The sequence below is a fragment of the Somniosus microcephalus genome, chromosome 22 (assembly GCF_052327205.1).
Source record: "Somniosus microcephalus isolate GS21.2 chromosome 22, FLI_Smic_1.0, whole genome shotgun sequence".
Lineage (NCBI taxonomy): Eukaryota > Metazoa > Chordata > Chondrichthyes > Squaliformes > Somniosidae > Somniosus > Somniosus microcephalus.
Genome location: NC_141008.1, coordinates 64,966,863 through 64,987,505, shown reverse-complemented (window position 1 = coordinate 64,987,505; position 20,643 = coordinate 64,966,863). Strand labels below are relative to the sequence as shown.

Genomic DNA, 20,643 nt, shown 5'->3' with positions numbered 1-20,643 from the left:
TAACACAATTTCAATGGACTTCCGCCCACCCCAACCATAATCTACAAAAGCACAAAAAACATGTTCTAAAAAAAAACCTGCAGAGATTCTCTTAGCTGAATTCAAATGTATGAAATTAACAGAAGATGGTGGCAAAATAAATGTGTTATACCTTGAAACAACTCAGTACTTAACATTCTTAAGATGTTATTACATTTTGAAGTAATCCTCAAATGTACCGTAACTTGAAACAACCAACCCCTAATTCCCTTTGATTGTAAATCTTTGGTAATAGAATATACAGGGATATAAAGTTCGCTATCGTTTGCTGATGTGCATTAAACTGGCGGAAGTCCATTGTCTCGTTGTCTGCAATGACACCTGCCCTAGCAGAAAAAAATCCCACCCCATCAGTATCAGCTCCATGTGTTGTGTGCTATTGAATAATATCTCCTTCCATTATCCAGTATGTGTGATACGTTCTTCTTTGCTACCGCTAAAGCTAGCGGTCAGACACCTGGGGGGCGATTTGGACCATAGGTTGCTGGATGCTCTGACTGGCTGTCTTTATGGCCATTCATAGGGCTGAAGAGGACGGCAAACTTTATACCGTGGCTTAGTCCTTTTAAATTAGGGCTAATTTGGAACGTATTTTAAAATTATACATGAAGCATAACGTTGTACAGCTGGAATGGATTTTACAATACGTTTTCTATTGTACATGGTCTGTAGAATGATTGTTGTGATGACCCACAGTCCAACCCTGTCCAGCCCTGTCATCCCCAGCCACGATGAATAGCCGATTCCCCCACCATCTGAAACTCTGCAGTCACTAGATTAACTGAAAGCTAAGTGCATCGAATTCCTAACATGTCATCCGCCCAAACTAGTTCCCAATAACTGATTGTAATATGTTCTGTATTCTCGGAATACACAGAACCTTTGTAGTATTTCTCTGTTTCCGGGTTCTAGGTGAAGCCCCATTCATCCACGGTTAGTGCGAGCTCCTTTTCTACGATTTACAAAGAGATGCTCTAAATGTATTTTGCTCCGTTTGCTGCATTTCCGGCCCAGAGTTGTGCTTATTCTTTATTGATATTTGCATCTGTCAGTTGTCGGGATTGTGGCGGAGCCCCTAAGAAGACGCCCAGCCCAATAAACTGTCACCGTGTTAAAATGGTGCGGTCTCTAGATAATGTATGCAACGTTGCTCAGCTCAAACTTACACACTGCAACGACAGTTGCTTGTGCATCGGTGCAAATTGCAACAAAATGGGTACAGAGAATGCATTTAGGAGAACACTGTACATCACATGTACCGAAGCCCTCCAAGAGGTCCCGCTAATTGAGGGCTGGGACGGTTTTGCTTTTTTCCTTTCAAATGGGAGAAAGTGCATTTTGTTGTGGAAATCTCGGGGCCATTTCTAGCGGTACTAGTAGCACCAAATTATTACCGTACCTAAGGGTAAAATGTGGCGTCAAAGTTAGGTCAAAAGCAAATTTTAGTTGGAGTGGCGTTGATATTCGGGCGTGTTTAACATTCGAACAGCTAGCCAGTTTCTCCCTGATCAAGAAGACTGTATTTTGTGCTATCAAAATTCAATACCTTTATTCAGACTCGACCTTATTGCAATCTGAACTGTCGTCAAAGTTGCAGAGATACAGACGATAACTGGGGTGCTTTTGAGCCTTATTTTCAACAATTGCTACATTGCAAGTTTATGTCCAAATCAGCTTGATAAATGAGAATGCGAATATCTTCTTGGGGGGGGGGGGGGGCGTTGCTCTTGTGTCCCCTGATCTTTGCCGTCTCTAGTTTCTGATGCAGTTCCACACAGTTCTCTCGAAAATATGTACTGACTCCACAAATCCAAGAATAGATGCATACAGATGTATTTATTCTGTGAAAATTACTTGCATTTTATCAACTCTATGTATTCAATCAATTCAAAACAAGCTGCGAAATAATTCCACGGGTCTACAAAATCTTTCCTGGGACATCTTCTAGCTTGAGCTATGTTAGCCTGTGGGAATGGACAATTCTTGTTCTGGAGATCTGATTTGTATTCCTGCACGCTTCGGCTTGATAGCATCTGTCAAATGCTATTCAATGCGGTAGTAATTGACCTTTTCTAATTATCAATTGAAATGATGGTAAATGATATTGACACACTTTAATGAATACAATTATTGTCTCTGTTGGTTTTTTTTTTACACGTCCGTGACATTATCGCATCCAATGTACGCTGTTTCGAAATCAGCTTTTCATTGACAGAGGGACCATGCTGGGTGGGAAGCGAGGTTCCAGCTCGATAGTACAGTAGTGGATGGAGCGGAGTGGCGCCTGCGCAATTAACTGTGCATCGAGCTCTTTAAACCGTGCACCGCTGGAACTGCAGCCGCCCCAGAGACGGCGGTCCCCCCCCCGCCTCCCCCTTTTTATGGTTCTTGTATCAAGTGTCTATCGGGGCCATTGTACACCACATAAACTATACCAAAAGGACAACCACATCCCAAAGATTTCTTGGAGCTCCTCAAACGTTGCTTGATTCTAGCCAGAAAGCTAAACCAGACAGCGCGACTGAAAATTAAACGCTATTTATCAATACGATAGGAAACGGGTACAACACTACGGAAATAGTTTCTGCCTCTGCATGGTTAAGAAATAATTTGAACTACCCGATCTTTGCAAAATATATTTATTGTAAACAGAATCCTGTTGTATAAACCAGACTCGTTTAGCTTGTGGTTTATTTTTAAAAAAAATTAGTTGCACTTAGTTGCAAGCTTTTGTTGTTTTACTTCCGCAGAACACTTAATTTGACAAAATGTTTCTTCTTTTATCTGCCACACTATAACAAGTTCCTCCCTTTGGTCAATTTCCGAAATTTGAAACCATTTCAGGATTTCGATTATGGAGAGTTAAACGTGTAGCACAGTTTACGGGAATATTTTAAAGCATTTGGCATCATTTGCTTTATACTACACAACATTCATGGTCCTCGTATTACTGTGGATGCCTCATTTCCATACAAGGTAGCAAGTGGAGTATAATAACCGCACATTTCGTTTCTAACCGACCGAAGAAAATTCAGATAATAAGTAAATATATAATACAAGCATCGCGACCGCGATTTTTCCTCATTGGAAGCAATATATTGAGACAATACCTAACCCAACGAAGGAATCAGCTCACTAGTACAAGCTAATGCACGAAACCAGGCATTGTCACAATTCGGATTCAAGAGAATGTTAATGTGGAAAGAGTATATAATCTCCAATCCTTCTTCTAAATGATCGAAATTAATTTCCCGATACATAATTTCACAGCGACTTGCCGAATGCTACTGCATCTGACAGTATTTAGACAATTGCACTTGCACTGCACCACCCAAAACACACACACACATCACCCACCTGCTTGGTGCTAAGTTCCTTTTCCAGCTCCTTGTATTTACTATGCCAAACCAAATAATGCAACGGATATTTTTCTGCCACCCTTCTCGTAGAAATCATTCTGATATCATTCTTCTCTTCCGAATATTATACAAACTACCTTTGCAGCAGACAGTCAAAAAACCCCTGGCAACAGGCACCAATCCCTATATTGCTCGGCTACTGGATATCAGACGATAGGAAGCGCTGTAATTCTTGCTTTCACTGTACTGGAAAGAGGAAGTGGGGAGAAAAATCGAAGGGTGAGGAATTACCATGTCGCTGTGGGGGGGAATTACATATTGGAAATACTTATAGAGCGTAGAGTAATAATAATATAAGGAGAAACATACAATGTAACCAAATTAAGGATATAATTTTTTTTGCGCTTTCAGTATCGATATCCTATCAGCGAGAAACACAATAATACTGCATTTTATTTTGTGGTCAACCCCATTGCCTACAATATTGGAGATGTGCGGTCGTAAAACCTCCTGGGAGCTGTAGTTCATCCGCGGAGGTTAGGATTATTGGTGAAAATTTGCATTTTAAAATGAGCTATAGCTTCTCAGCCAACTCCAGGAAAATAATTCTAATATTTAGAAATATTGCCGTGTCCCTCAAGGTGCTCCAGCCTGCACAATGACATCACCTTTTGCACCAGCTGTCCAGGGAGAACTACAACTCCCAGACTGCCTTGCGCTCACCCCCTCCCTCTCCCTCCCTCCCCCCGCCTCAAGCTGGGCGGAGCCACAATCGGAGTCCCGCCCAACCTTGGGAAAGGCGGGGGAGAGCCGATTGGTGAGCGGTGACGTAATCGGCGTTTAGGCGAGCCCGCCATTGGCGGGCTAGGGCTGTCAGTCATGCATGACGCGCGTGGGAAATCCCAGCAGCAGCAGGTTGGGCTGCGCGCGCGCCCGCTCGCTCGCGGCGGTTGTCATTTCCGGGCGGCTCTGGGAATGGGGGCGGTCGGGCGCAATCTGCGGTTTTCCAGCAACTTGTCTCGCACCGGATGCGCCCGCATTAAACAAGAGCGGCCCTGGGAGATTAGAGGCTCGGCGCGGGTCAGCGCCGGAGATAAATAAACACCGAGTGTGTGAGAGAGAGAGAAAAAACACCATGTCCCGAAAGCTGCGGCCCAACGAAGTCTGCGCCGACTGCAGCGCCTCAGGTACGTGACTCAGTGAATGGGGGGCAAAGAGGGTGGTGGTCGGAGCCGGGAGCAGGGCCGCCTTCCTCCCCCCCACTCCTTTGCTTCTGCCGGCCGAGCTTTGTACGCGAGAGCCGGTGGCAGACGGGGCCTGTCAAGTCCGCTGGTCGGCGGCGGTGTGGGTTTCGGCGAGTCACTCACTCTGGAGAATGAACCGATTCGTGGTTGAATGCGGAGAAAATTGTTTTTTCTTCCACCTCCTCCCACCTCCACCTTTTCGGCTGGTGTCTTTTTTTTTTGGTGTCAGTGGCCGGTTGTAAAGTCGTGTTTGGAAACGTCAAGTTGGTGACTGTAGTAACACTGGCCATTGTCCCAAAGACTGAGCGGTGATCAAGTCGCTGCACTAATCTGTTGGATTAACCAACAAGAACCGCAAGAAACCCGTGATTCCTTATCATCCTTACCCCTCTGTGCAACGACTTCGATTCTGACGGATCCACCCCACTGCGAGCCTTTTAATTGATTTAATAAAACTTTTTTAATTGGTATCGGATTTATAGATTCAAAAGGCTGCATTTTGCTAGCAAAAGATTTGTGATGTTTCTGAAATTTGAGGTGGAGTGCTCAATATGCATACTTTAAAAAAAAAAAAAAAACAAACTTAAACCTCAGTTTATTTGAAATGTTTTATTTTGCGATGTTCACTGGGTTACATAACAGCTGAGGCACAAGTGCGGGTTGGTCATGTGCCAGCTGATTTCGGAGATATCAGATCTGATTTAGGAGATATCCGTTCTGTTGCAGCTAAATATATGCTTGGTTTTTTTTTAATGAAGTAAGAGTTTGCAGTAATATGGGGATGATGCCAATTGAATCTTTTTGTTTACTTACCTTTAATTATAATTCAAAATTGGAAGTTTATGCATAACAGTAGAGTACTTGCCAGTAAAATGCATTGTTGGCGTTCTTGTAACTTGATTTTGCATTCTCGCCTGTTTTGAGGTAATTTTTCAACATACCACTGTACTTTGACTTGTCAAGCTATTCTTTGGATGATGTGATTATTCCTTTTTTAAATTCTGTGACGAAAATCTAGACCTTTATTTCTTGAGATCATTCCTATGCTTGACATCCTCTCTGCATTTTTGGTGTTGAAAACTAAAATATTTTATTTAAAAATAAAATGCACTCTTGAATGGTATCCCTGCCAGCCACGATGTTCATCCAGGGTCAAGCAGAGGGACGCATGTTGTGGTAAACATATTGCACACGTTCTTGCCCAAGGTGCTGCCAGGGCACTTGGGTCAGACTGCAGGTGGTGGGACTGTGCAGCTGGAGCTTAGTACAGTTGTAAAATGGTGGGTTTGGCAGAGTCAGAGGTGATGCTCTTGGTGTTCACTCAAGATTTCTAACATAAACTACAATTATTGAAGCTTCTACTGTTTAGAACATTGTATACAGAAATGGTGAATCTTTTAATTATATTTACAGACACTGTCTACATTTATGAGGCTCAGGCAGTCGAGAACAATATTGTGAAATGTTTTGTAAGTGCATTTTTTAAAATTACAGGTTACATCAAGATCTCTCTTATCCCCAAACAGTAAATTAATGTACATCTTGAGGCTGTCTTTTCCTTCTCCAAATTAAAAGATGATGTGCATTTTTAGTGCAGATAGTATGGAACAATGCAATGTAATATGCTGCTGGAAAATGTTCCATTTTGCATGTTCTTAATTATCGAGCGTTTATACATCTGCCTTTTGGGTGGTGGGTGAGAATTTTTATGTGATTCAGTTTAAAGTGGGGGGAGAAAGTTGTCTTCATGGATGCGAACTAACTATTATTAGTGCCACCAGCTGAACAAAGCGCCAGATAATTGGCATGGCAGTGAGAATCTTTTCAAAAACACACTAAAATGGAATATTGGTAGTGTCAGAGGCCAAACAAATGAAGTTGACATAGTTTGGCCAATTTACCAAAATGTCTGGCAACAGTTTCTGTAGAAATTCAAACCATTGTCTTCTCCGAGAGGAAGGAGAAAATCAGAGAAACCCCAGACCATATGTATATGTGTTTAGAGAGAGAGAGAGAGACACACACACGCACACAAATCGAGTTAGAATGCAAACAGCAATGGACTGCGATGTTTGCAGTCGATGCCGAGGAGGAAAATGTAAGCAGATTACGCTATTTGCGCGACCTGTAGATATTGAAGTTTGTTTCCAGAGATCAATGTAAAGTATGAATGTATATTGTTTGCTTTCAGAACAACCGATTTGTAAATATTGTGCTTTTGGTTATAATTTAGGATTGATCTCCTGATCCGGTGAAACATTTGCAGATGGGCAATAGCAAATGGTTGTCTATTGGTTGCAGTCACTGTATGAAATGTAAACCCAACCTTTAGGAAAATAAATAAAGTCCAAATTCTCAAGTGCCTGAGAAATTGATCGATAGGTTTAAGCAAACAATTAAATCATTGTCAAGAGTGTAATGAAATGCAGGCTACCATTCCGTAAAGCATACTAAAATCATGGACTATTATTGCATAGGCTATTTAGCCCATTAAATCTGTCCTGATGCTCTTGTTACATAAACCACGTGGTCGAATCTCACTCTCCTGTTTGCTCCCGTACATTTAATATTCCCCTTTTTCAAGCAACTCTCTAATTCCCTTTTAAAAAAATTGATGGACTGTGCTTCAGCAATGGTTTGTGGCACAGAATTCAACATTATATGTAAATTTTTGTTCTAACCATCCCTTTGCTATTTTATTCATTTTTCGTATGAGCCCATATGGAGCATGTCATTGACTCTGAAAGCATTGCAAGCTCGTCCAAGCCTGTCATCACTTAACACTCGTGCACAATTTCCAGTGGGAATCGGAGAGATTCAGGGGTTGGAAACAGTTTAGAGAAGGTCAGCAAAGGACCAAGTTATGATGACAGAATTGAAAAGCTTGGGCTTTTCAGCCTCAAAAGGAGGTGACTGCGATATGACATTGTCGAGGTATATAAGAGAATTCTTCAGAGCAAAGGTAGATCTGTAAACGACTTCAGACTAAAGCAGAACACTGGACACTGGTTCATACCAGCAGAAGGCAAATGTACGACTTTTGCCAAGAAGTTCTTCACACAAAGATAATTAACATATGGACTGAACTTCTGGATAGGGCTGTGGGGGAACTCTGAAATAAGTTAGGAAATATAATTGGGTGTCATGGTGGAGTGGATTATAGGGTCGTGATGGATAAGTTAATATGTTGAATGACCATTTTTTATAGAATCATAGAACAGTACAGCACAGAAGGAGGCCATTTGGCCCATTGAGTCAGCGCCGGCTCTTTCAAAGAGCAACCCATTAGTCCCATTCCCCCGCTCTTTCCCCATATCCCTGCAATTTTTTCTCCTTCAAGTATTTATCCAATTCCCTCCTGAAGGCGACTATTGAATCTGTCTCCACCGCCCCATCGGGCAGTGCATTCCCAATCCTCACCACTTGTTGCATAAAGTCTTTCCTCATGTCGCCTCGGGTTCTTTTGACAATCATCTTTCTATTTCTAGCTTGATGACAATTATGAGGTGGAACGCTTTTTTTATATTCTGTCTTTAATCAGAGGCGCTAAAGTGTAGCGCCTCAATGGTGCCTTGGCTGACATTAGATAATCACATAATGTGGAGCATTTACTTGGCTATTGGGAGCTTTAAAATACACTTTTCCAGGACATAATGAAGATCTGTATTTAAAGTAGGTTTGCAAAATTTGACAAAACATGTCAACAGCACAGACTGTTCGGAATGCTTTGAGAACATTTTCCCAGCTGGTGGATGTTTGAAAATGAACCAAACGTTCCCAGTTTGTTTTCAACAATATTAATTCATTTTGTAATGTTAACTTTTGGCTAAACCTTTTTTGAAAGTTTTTCTACTTAACTTTTCTGAAAACTGTTGAACCTTGCTCTAAATATATAATCTGGCCCTTCAGTTGGTCAATAAGGGGTAATGACTATACTGCTCGGTGTAACGCTGAATCGTACAAATCGGGAAGATCCCAGTTTTGATACTCTGGTTTGTGTTCGCTGATCTCAAATGAAGGGTCACTAGAGACGGTGTCCCTGGGCTAGGAAAGGGAAAAATTGGCCAGGGTGCAGCTCCATATCTTTGTCTAATCACTGCTTTGAAGTGCATATACTGTACGTGGGTGTCAATGAAGACTGGGGTCTGATGTTATTCTTCCAGAGCTGAAGAGCTTATGAAAGCTCACTCTCTCTAGGCTTGCGCAGGTTTTATAAAATGATATTCTAGCAGTTCATTATCCCTGTTGCCAGATTAACTTCTGTTTTAATCAATGTAGGAGCTCAATTTAAAAAAAAAAAAAAAAATATATAGCTTGTTCTTCATGTATGTGTCTTGGTCGTAATAGTTTATTTAGTTTAGTTTAAAATTACGTGGATTTGCTTTTGGATCCACCCTAATTGTGGCTCCAAAATTACATGCTGTTAATGAATAGCCTTTGGAGCAAGTAGGAGAAAATGTGACGCTGCTGTCTTTACTTCTGACCCTTTGCATTTACCCCACATACACCCATGGTCATCAACTTCCATTCTATGCAATGTTCTCCCCTTAACTTTCCTTGAGTGCTATCTAGGGATTGCTGAAGATCAGGAGCAGGGGGAAGTAACTTTTTTTTTTAAGTTGATGCAAATGGAGAATTTAATCTCCACTATATACTTGCCTCTTCAGACTTGTTGGTTTTCTTTGCTCTTGGTGTTTTCTTGCTGCTAATAAAAGATCACTGCAGTGTGACGAAAGGTCATTGACCTGAAGTGTTAACTCTGTCTCTCGCTCCACAGATGCTCCCTGCCCTGTGGAGCATTTTCTGTTTTTACTGCACTTTCATTTTTTTCCCATTTTTATATCTATATATAATTGATTTGGCATCATTTTAAAATCCTATCTCTCTCAGGAAAGTGCAAAAGTCTGTATATTGTCTGCACTTTTATTAAGGTTCAATTTTGCTCTGCACCAAAATGATCGGGCATTTTAAATACTCTTCTCCTGAACGTTGGCACCATGATCTCATTGAATGGCGGAGCATGCTGAAGGGGCTGAATGGCCTACTCCTGTTCCTATGTTCTCGACCCCGTGTAACAGAAACATGCACTTTGCATTGCATTTGGAATAAGTGCACTACCAAAGTAAACTGAATTAGTTTTAAGCACCTACACTTTTTGGCATTGCCACTGTAGAATAAATGAACTTGTGGATTTTAATAGGAATTCTCGTTGGGTCCCCTATCCTCTGCACAATTCCCTAGCCAATAGAATGGGAAGGCACCTTTCTAATAAATTTCTGTTTATGCTGCTCCGTAACTGGGCACCAGGAGTTGACTGGTACTAAAGACGTTTATTTAATAAAAGCCTTCCCATTTCACCGTGGAGCTGTCATGCGCTGCTTTCGATTTTTCCAATTCCAGTGCCGGTCTGAGAGTGTGTAAAATGTTATTATGGTATACATGGATAATTTTTTTGTTGCTCTATTCTCCCAAATTAATTATTTTGTCGTATCTGTGAGAAAGGGGGGGGGAAAAAATCGCCCGCATCCTGTTCACACATGAAGTGATTTGTTATCCCCCTCCTTGATTGCTAAGCCATTCATTTACAAGCTTGAACCTGGGTATTTTTGTACCATGGATATTCACCAACTGAAGGAGTGTGATAATTTATAATTTATTCAAACTAACCTGATTAATCCATTGCCTAATTACTGTATGGGTTGGAAGAATATGTTTCTGAAATCTATTTGTTCATGTCTTGTAGGCACAAGTAAAATCCATGATCCACTTTTCAGCTTTCAGGCTTCAGCAGAATGCTCTGTGCTACTCTGGCAGTCCGTACCACTTCAACTGTTATTGATTCATGGACAGAGATGCTTTTATCATACATTTTGGAATATAATTTCTGAATCCTAGCAACCAGTATCTTTACCTGAAACTCAAATGTCCAAGTGAGACAGTACTTGATGGTACAGTATCAAAAGTGGAAATGTTCTGAATCAATTAGATGTTTAACTATTTAAACACGATTGTATTGTTTGGTAACCTGTCGTTTTTCCAGACTGTTGGGAGGTTTAAAACAACTTCTAATTCTGTACTGGAAGTTTGAGGTCTTGGCTACAGTTACCTGTATTTTGATGGATTTAAGATTCTGGGTGTAACGATATACAATAAATGTGGATTTGCAGTTGAGATTTTAGGAGCTCTTCAGACATCTAGAACTGAAATTTTGGTGGTAATCCATATTTTTCTCCTTTTTATAGTGTAACTAGATTTGCCTTGCAATTGTATGCTCTAATCAGAATATTAATAAATGATCTATTCTCCTTCAGTAAAAATTCTTCTAATTTACCCCTTCATTGATCTATTGTTCCCTTATTACTGAATTCACCAACCAGTGAAAACAGTCTTTCACTGTTCACCCTCGCAAAACTTTCATAATTTTGAAAAGCTGTATTGGAGCCCCCTTGCCATTCTCTGTTCCAGTGACAACTCTTATCAACTTTTAGTGCCTTCATAACTATAACTTCTCATTCCTGATGTAGTTCTAGTGTTCTGGGATGCATACCATCTGGGTCTGATGATCTTGGTTTCCCACTTTTTAGCCAGTAGTATTTTTTTTTTTTTTTAGAGTTGGGAGGAGTTAGGCTCTCAAACAGAAACTTGATTTTATACAGCATCTTTGATGTAGCAAAATAGCCTAAGATGCTTCTTCAGGGTTGGGTGGGGAGGGTGGAAAGAAATCGAATACCAAGGAGGCTGTGGGAGAAACTGAAGGTGTGGTTGAAGAGGACTGTTTTGAGACTTTTTGAAGATCGAGATGCATACAACAGATGTGTTTAGGAACAGAATCCTAGTGTGCTGGGAAGTGATGACTGAAGGTTTTGCCATCTGTGGTGAAATGGAGGAAGAGGGGAAACTAGCCAAGTATTATAGGCCAAGAGTGGAAGGTGCAAATTGGGATGTGGACTGGAAGAGATTGCAGAGGTTGGATAAGGCGAGGCGAATGAGGAATTTGTAAATGAGGATACAGGTTTTGAAATCAATGAACTGGAGGATGGAGAGCAAACAGAAGCCCATGTGAACGGGGCTGATGGGCGAGCAGGAAATAGTAAAACACAGGATGTGGGCTGTGAAATTCTGGATAAATTGGAGTTTGTGTAGGATGGAGCTGATGAGCAGAATGTTGGAGATAAGAACGTAGGTGACCAAGATGTGGATGTGTGTGTTGGTGGCATAGGTACTTAACTCGCCACCTTTGGCTCTTTCCTGCTCATGTGGTTTTGTGTTTTATATTTATCTTCTCTCCAATGTTCTTCCATCTGCTGTGTTTTTGTCATCTCCCTTTCTATCCTCTAACCATTTTCCCTCATGAACCTGTCCTGAGGCCCACTGACTTTTTCCAGCCCCTATTTTGACTTGTGTTTGGAGTGCTGCTCAAATAAAATAAAATTTGCACAGGAATAAGTTGGAAGAAATACCCTAAAAAAGCAGGCCGATCTTTTTGTGCGAATGTGTGTGGGAAAGTGGCAGCATGAGGCTGTGGTGGAAAAACCAGAGGAGCTTGAGGCCAGGGAAGGGAAGCTGGTTAAGCTGTTGCTGTGCTGAGAGCCAGCTGCAGGTCTGGCATCTGATTGGTCCCTAAAGGGACAGACCAATCAGGTTGGACAGGTTTATCAGGATGGATTGGATCCCAGAAAGCGGGGCTTCAGCCGGAAAATTGATTTTTCAGTTGATTAAACAAATTTTTGCACTGTCAATTGAAAGCAAACTCTGGTGCAGCTCCTTTTACTGGGCAGTGATGGGGACAATATTTACTCTGTTTACCCAGTGTATGGCCAATACACACTCCTTTTAAACAATGACATTGAAGTAAGAAACTAGAAACTTGACAGTTTGTTCTGTGTTCATACGAATTGAAGCTGTTCTATTCTCTGGTTTTGTGGCTGCTAGCTGCTATAGGGTACAAATTTCTCAAAGCAACTTTCAAACTTAACAGGCACATGGAATAGAAATGCATGATGAATACTTACATTTAGAATTTTTTTGGCATGTTTAAAAGGCTAATGCCACAAAACAAACATTGAGGTCAAAGCTTCTGTATTGGCAGTCCATTGCAATAAGTGAGCAAGGAATGATACGACTGCTGCTATATTAGCAATTTGATACGAAATGGTGGTAATATTGGATGAGAGCCTGCTTTACTTCCTGTCAAATCTTCCCCCCAAAAAGTCTTTGCTTTCACATTGTGCGAGCCTGACCCTGTGCCTCCAGGGTCAGTAGATTCATGCTGGTAACTAGGCTGGGCAGAGGAAGTAAGTTCCACACACTGAGTGCTCTGGTTTTGTGCTGTGTAAGGGTACCTAAGCACGTCCTGTGGTGTTACAATTTGGGTTTTTAAAATAGTCTTTTTCAATAATTGTGTAGTGATTCCTATGAGCTGCTTTGTCCCTTGTGAATGTACTTGGTATTTTAACTTGTCCTTACCGAGACTAATGTGACCTGGGTCTAACAATTAATCCACAGTGGTAAATTCTATACTGTAGTTCAATCTACTCAGATAATCTGGAAATTTCAGAGTCAGGGCCAGACTGTTAGGTGCTAAGACCACAACTGTATTTATTTGCCCTTATTTCATATCTGCTGAATCTTAACCAGTTAATATTATACACACACAGCAGTATTTACACGCCACAGGAAAGCGCTCAACACACTCAGCTTCTTTAGTCTAAAACCAATCCTCAGCAGTTTCAATGGCACAAACCGCCCAATAAACTCCACGCCAGCAGTGTTTACCGTTTCATATGTAATGCTAGCTTGTGTTACGGAGTTCTTCCTTCTGGCATACTTAGATTAAGAAATAAACTGCTTTAAGGACACTTTTTTGATTTAGTACCGAGTACTAATTGTTGTAAATTGCTGCTGGATCTTTTACAGTACCGGTGGTCTTTTGCTGCGCAATGCTGAAGTGTATCTCCTGGTAGAATAAGGGTACATTATTAAGGCCAGAACTAACTTGGAAGTGAAATGGTGTGCGACTCCCTCCAGGAATTCTCGCTTTGCTTCATTTCGTTGTCTGTTATCTCCCTGACTCTGGATTCAGCTGCATTTGCACTAGAACACAGCATCTGCGTGAAGCGAAACTGCTTCATGCTGATGTGTAAATGCACCCTTGGTGTTTGCTGAGATGCTGACACTGTAACCGTCGTCTGTATTTTAAGTACACCTGTCAATCACATTCAGATCAAAGAAAGCTTTTTATCTTAACCAGAATCTTCCCTTCTCTTAAACTTGGGAAAAGAACAGCCTTCATTTTAATCTGGGTTACTGGCTCAAAACTAGACATACTTACTTAGACAACATTTCTAATTTTGTTCTTCTTGGGCAGTCCCTCAGAACCGAGGATGACTTGCTTCCACATTAAAAATGAGTTCTCAGGTGACTGATGAGTCCAATGCAGGACCTACAGTCTCTGTCACAGGTGGGGCAGACGGTGGTTGAAGGGGCGGGTGGGTGGGGTGCTTGGGTTGACGTGCGCTGCTTGCGCTTGGCTTCCGCTTGCTCCCGGCGAAGAGACTCGAGGTGTTCAGCGCCTTCCCGGATGCTTCTCCTCCACTTTGTGCGGTCTTGGGCCAGGGATTCCCAGGTGTCGGTGGGGATGTTACACTTTTTCAAGGAGGCTTTGAGGGTGTCTTTGAAGCGTTTCCTCTGCCCACCTGGGGCTCTCTTGCCGTGCCGGAGCTCCGAGTAGAGCGCTTGTTTTGGGAGTCTCGTATCGGGCATGCGGACAATGTGACCCGTCCATCGGAGCTGATTGAGCGTGGTCAAAGCTTCGATGCTGGGGATGTTGGCCTGAGATGCTTGCGTCTGCGCTCACTAATTTTGTTAGTGTCCTCTGGAATAACATGATGGGTGCAAGTGAAAGGGTGTTTAATTGGCTGCTTTATTCAAGCCCTGTTTTATTCCAAAACACTAGTTTGCTAAACTTACTTACAATAAACATGCAGTGACATTTCCATAACTCGTTTCATTCCTGTCATTTTTAAATGGGTCACTACTTGATGGTTTTTGCCAGATATAGCTGAGTTGTGCTAAATTTAGAAGAAGCCATTTGGATGGATGTGTCTGGATCTGGAATAATGGTGAATAAGTGGCTGCGACTAGATAGAATGCCAAATGTTTATCCAGAATCATTAATTCTATCAAATGTACAATGATCTGTGTAAATTCTATTCCAATCACATTTGAACCTTTTAAGTGACTTCCAAAACCCTGTCAATTTTGTTATGACATGTTTATCTGTAGTGATGAGGTTATCCCCTTTTCTCCCCCTCCACCCCCATTCTATTTAGCAGTTCTTATTTACCCCTTTGCAAAGTGCCTTTTAGACCTGTATCAGTGCTAGCTCCACAATGGAGCAATCTACTCTGATTGTGTTTTCCTGATACATCCTTTACCCTTTAATATGAGAAACTGAGCTTAACAGTTTTTAACTGTGCGCAGCCAGGGAAAAGGGGACGATGGGGGACGAACTACAAAGGGAAATGTCTGTGATAGGGTGGGGGGCAATAGTGATTAAATTACAAAAGGGATGATGGTGCAAGGCAAAGTGGGTGGTAATGGGACAAGTAAAGTAACAAAAGATGGGTCCAGATGAGGTGTAAATGGTTACAGCAGAATAGGAGAGGGGGAGGGACGCATGAAAAATCTGGCAAAAAGAAGGCTGTCGTGGCCTGGGAATGTGATGGAAGAAAGGCAGGTGGATCGCAGGAGTGCCGACCACCCGCCGACCATGTTCCAATCGAGGGTCCCCAGCCCAAGCACCAGCCCACACCGCCTCCACTCCCAGTAGCTCTGGTGCAACCAACCTCCACTATTGTCTTAAATTGCGTTTAAAATTTTGAAAACTTACATTTGCCCGTAACAATCTGTTATAGTGAACAAATCTCTAGTTTTTCAAGTCTCATGACTATATTCAGTGTCCTTGTATATTAAAACAGAATCCTATTTGTTCACCACCCCCCAACCCCCCTATTTTTTTAAGGCTTCTCGCACTTGCATTTCATTTTTAAAGATATATGTATCGGCACTCCTAAAACTCCGCTCCACTGTATCGACAATCTTGCCAGTTAGGAAGGATATATTTCCATTTTCTGTACTCAACATACTACTTCACTTACCTACATTTGTCCCATATCTGCCTACTCCTATAAGAAAGTTGCCCACTTTCTTCCACAGAGTTTACCATGCCTTCTAATTTGGTATTGTCAGCAAATTTTGATATTCCTTCTAATCCCATCTCCAAATTATGGAGAATAAGTTCTAACGCACATTCCTGAGATGTCACTAGCTGAATCTTTACAATGTGAGAAATATCCATTTATTCCTACTCTCTGCTTTCTATCCATCAGCCATTTTACACTTGTTACCATACAACTTAATCTTTGCAACAAGCCTCTTGTGTGGCATTTAATTAAATGCTTTTGAGATGTCCAAATATATTTCATACATTGCATTCCTTTTGTCTATATGCTTTTAGTAATTTTAACAAAGAATTTCATCAAATTAGTCAAGCATGGCTGCCCTTTACAATTTCACATTGTCTGTCCCTGATTAGCCCATACCTTTTCTAACTGTTCACTAATATTATATCTTGAAGTTTTCCTACTATTAATAAATTGCTTTCTGGTCTATCTCAGCATTCCTTAGATTGTTGCAACCAATATTGCAGCTATTACCAATGTGTCTCTGCTATAGTGTTATGATTTGAGTAAAGTGTAATGGTGAGCATTTGAAATTTTCATACTCAGTCCACTTGAACTGAGAGTACGAGCCAGCTGTTTAGTTTTTGGCATTCCAAACTTGGACGGTGTCTGCAGGGAGCATTTAATATGATAAATACTAGTGTTTACAGATTTCACAGGTGGGAGCAATATGAGATTAAGAATTAAGAATATTGCATATTGGCTTGTGTGTTTTATCACCTAGTTTTTTTTCCCTGCTTCCCCTGCTCCCCCATAAAAAATAATGGCCCTGAAATTGCAGTCGGCGGCGTAACTACGAAAAATGTCGCTGACCTCCGAACGGAATGTTCACTTACCTGCTGGGAACCCTTCGAGAAGTTGAGCGCCTCATGGTGGCCCATGGATCCCAGGGGTGCACCGTGTGCATAAGTGTACCTAGGATTATGTGGGGCGGTGCTTCAACCAGGAAACCAAAGGGGTCTCATTCACCCCCCAGTCTCTTACTCACCCCAGTCTGGATTTACATTCTTAGAATTAGAAATGAATTTGGGAGAAAATTATCAATAAACCAGAAGCAATCACATTACACTGCAGGCTGCTTAACTACTTTATTCAGGTAGAGATCTACATTTGGATAATATTCAACTGAACTTTTGGGGGTTTGCTAATCCCTCAGGCAGGCTCAGTGTAAAGGGTATTTATAGTAATTTAAACAAAAAAGCATCAGATGAAGAATTTTTTTTTAATCATTGACTGGTGTCCCCTTATGCTGTGCAAACAGGCTCCTGCGCCTGTTTGCACCAGCCATAAAACGTTCATGCATAATTGCTGGGCAGTTGCTGAGCAATTAGCCCAACTCTGCGCTAGCAATGAGGCTAATACAGTCAGAGCAGATGATCTGTCAAGTCTGAACTTGACAGATCGCAAGTTTGGGATTTAGCACATGTGCTAAATCCCAAACTCAGTGTGGCATCATGCCGACCGCACATTCTGCGCCAATGTACTGGTAGCAATGTGTGTAGTGATGACATTGCAAGGAATACTGTGTACACAGGTTTACGAAGAAGTGAAATGTACTTCCCACTTTATAGCCCCTACATCTGGATGCCAATGATTTTGAAATAAAAACATCCAGCAGCCGCAGTATTTTGCTTTTGTACCAAGATGTTGAAAATGGCTCCTTTTGGTCCTGCAGTTTCTTTCCAAAAATCCTGCACAAGGTAAATGTTTTACATGTGACCTACAGAAGTCTTCCAGATCATAACCATACTGTTCGAACTTTGCAGGCAATTTATTGGCAAGCAAATCATTAATAATACTTGCTCTTGCTGGTGCAAGCTCAATTGGCACTAACTAGTTGGTTCTTGTTTTAAAAGCCTTTTGAATTATGTTGCTAGCAAACCAGCTTTCATAGTTCTATTTTTGTCAACAGTAATCCTTTACTGTGAAGTCATGTGGTAATCTAGGTGTCATAACAGCCTGAAACCTGTGAAGACTGCGATATAGGATAACTTGACAGGACTTGGCATTTTACCAACAAAGTTTGTTGGACTTTTGCAGTTGTCAAGCCTAAAGTAGGAGTGAGGATCATTATAGTCAGTTTTTACTGCCAATTTAAAAACCCACTTTTTAAGGTTTTATCTTTGTATTTTTTTAAAGGACAAAATTAGTGGGGAAAATTGGACTTCACACAAACTCAGTTAAATGCAAATTTTTAAATTAAATTTTTTTTATTTTGGACATCACTAAAATTCTAAACAAATAAGCGACTTAATAAAAAAGCAGAGTCAAGCTAAATGATAACCCACAATTATTTCCACAGTTCATAGACACCACTTTCATGGGGCTCATCAGATTCTTGCTTAAACCCTAGATAGTTCACTTCTAATTGAAAGAAAAATTGAACCCATATTGTGGCTTCAGCCACTTATCTGCTGTTACGAAGATGTTAATAAAAATTGTTGGAGATTATGCATAGGGAACCATTGCGATCTTGCTTTTAGTAAACTATGCCTTGGTTTGTTACCTGAGTCAGTCTTTGATTAATGACCTGAGTCTTCAGGGGATTGATTACCAGTGTGGTAACTATTCAGTGTATTGCTGTCCTTCCCGAACTAGGAGTAAAACACTCTTTGCTGCAGTGTAAAGAATATTGTCCTCACTGCAGTACCTAAAGATGATCTAGGTCCCCCTTTTATAAAAAAAAAAAAAAAATCATCCAAATTGCACAGCCTCTGTTTATTTCCCGATGAAAATTGAATCCAGAGTGCACGCCCATTGTATAGTATCTTATATATAGCATATAAAATTAATGCAATGTTGAGGGTTTTGGAATAGTTGGTGTGCTGGAAGAATGCATTGTGCAGGATGTTGGGTGGAAAAGATGTGTGCTATATACTGGATGTTTGTGTCCAGTTAGCTTGTGTGTTCATGTGTGCCTCACTAGGAGACGGGCTGGGAGAGAGAATGAGAGCAATAAGCAGGATAATGTAAGAAATGGGCAAGAACTAGACTGATGCAACGTTTTCAGAGTAGTAACCAATAGAAAAGTAATTCCCCAGTTTTCAGGGAGTTTGTGGAATGAATATACTTTTAAATCTATGCACTGTCCCTAATCTAGGAGCATTGTTTTAGTTTCTCCATTAGCGTACTGTTCACAGGTTTTCAAACTGTGGGCCCAAGACTGCAGTGAGTCAGTAGTGAGGGTATCAGATTTCTGCACATCTCGTCAAATTTTTGTATTTCTCAATATTTGTGACTTACTGCTAATATATTTCTTTGGTAGCTGGTGTTCTTTTGAAAATTACGACAAGGGGTCCTCAGTACGTCAGTATTTGTTGGGTCTTACCCCATACAGAAAAGCTTGACAATCACCGCTGTATTGCCCTGCGGCTGCAAATCAGATTTGTTGTGAATTTGCAGCACAATCGTAGCAGCCAATTATATGAGCAGTGGAGCTATTTAGTTCTGTTCAATTTCAGAAATTAAAAATGCCCACTGAATTGCCCAGGGCTCTGAAAATGCGATTCATGTGTGGCTAGTGTATGCATAAGGTAGGTCATTTTTTTTCAAATGTTGTAACATTATGGACAAACTGACTTTTCATATAAACACTGAACATTGGTTGCAGTTTGGGTCATCTTGACCTTTAATTGTATGACTCTGGGGTAGAAAGTGCAATGTGAACTGACATCCACAATTGCTTCTACTTGTAATTTTTTCCTAGGCATTACTCATCACTGTTCTTGCCAAAATTGGAATTGCAAGTACTGTGTAATAACTTGGTGTGATTTTTAATCTTGCAGTGTGTTTGCACTCCAATTTACTGTTTCTGAGCATGAAGTTATGTCTGTATGCTTTGATTAAACAAATAATTTATGTCTTCGTCCTGGTCCTGCAGATGATGCTGTTAAACTGAAGTGCTTTGGGAGTTCAAGATCACAAAGTAGATGAGATTGAAAAAGGCCCTTTGGCCCATTGCAGCTCATTAATCCAGAAAGATTTTAGTCTTTTTCCCCTCTCCCATCACAGCATTCAAATGTTTCTTAAATGATTCTAGATTTTATTTGTCTCCACTACACTACCCAGAAATCCATTTCACAAAGTGATCGTACTTTGTTTGAAGAACTTTGACATAAATATGTCTTTCGCTAGTTGATACCTGTGCTCATCCTGTCTTATTGTTTAATTTGAAGTAGTTTTCTTCTATAACTCTATCAGTGTTGACCAATAGAAATCGCTAACTATCCACAGGTGTGGTTACGGTGATGCAATTTTGGCCACATGTACTCATTTTAGCAGAAAACGCCTGCCATACAGTCACAATACAGGTAAATGTACTTGACGTGCATATTTACTTAACAAACATCTACCACTATTCAGTAACCGAAAGAGTAAAGCAGTCAGCGCGATCAAAAAACACTCTTACAAAAAGGTTAAAGTGCACATGCATATACCATATGAATATGCAATTTGCTACATCAGGATTTCCAATTTGCCACATGTGGCTAGTGGCTAACATATATAAGGTCTCTTCTCAGATTGAAAACTCAAGTTGTTCCACTCTTCATAGTACTGACTCGAGATGTAGTCTTCCCTGCAACATCTCCAGAGTTTGAATGTCTTCTGAGTGTTTTGTTGAGCAGAACTGGAGACAATATTCAAGGGGTGGTCTGACCAGAGCATTGTACAGTCCAAATATGACAATTTATACCTTGTACTCTTCTATGTTAGCTGTTTTGCATTCTAATTGCTTTAATGATTGGTGCTTTGCAGTGA

At 40.9% G+C, this 20,643-nt stretch overlaps 2 protein-coding genes across 10 annotated transcripts in view; one reads left to right on the top strand and one right to left on the bottom strand.

Moving 5' to 3' along the window:
• Nucleotides 1-3,634, bottom strand: part of ankrd13b (ankyrin repeat domain 13B) — a 459,259-nt gene extending 455,625 nt beyond the window's left edge. For both annotated transcript variants that reach the window (XM_085964969.1, XM_085964970.1), the window contains exon 1: nucleotides 3,397-3,634. In XM_085964969.1, coding sequence (XP_085821095.1) covers nucleotides 3,397-3,495 — 99 coding nt within the window. In that variant the 5' untranslated portion in view covers nucleotides 3,496-3,634. The remainder of the gene's footprint in view (nucleotides 1-3,396) is intronic.
• Nucleotides 3,635-4,343: 709 nt separating this feature from the next.
• Nucleotides 4,344-20,643, top strand: part of git1 (G protein-coupled receptor kinase interacting ArfGAP 1) — a 178,581-nt gene continuing 162,281 nt past the window's right edge. For all 8 annotated transcript variants that reach the window (XM_085964964.1, XM_085964967.1, XM_085964963.1 and 5 more), the window contains exon 1: nucleotides 4,344-4,585. In XM_085964964.1, coding sequence (XP_085821090.1) covers nucleotides 4,534-4,585 — 52 coding nt within the window. In that variant the 5' untranslated portion in view covers nucleotides 4,344-4,533. The remainder of the gene's footprint in view (nucleotides 4,586-20,643) is intronic.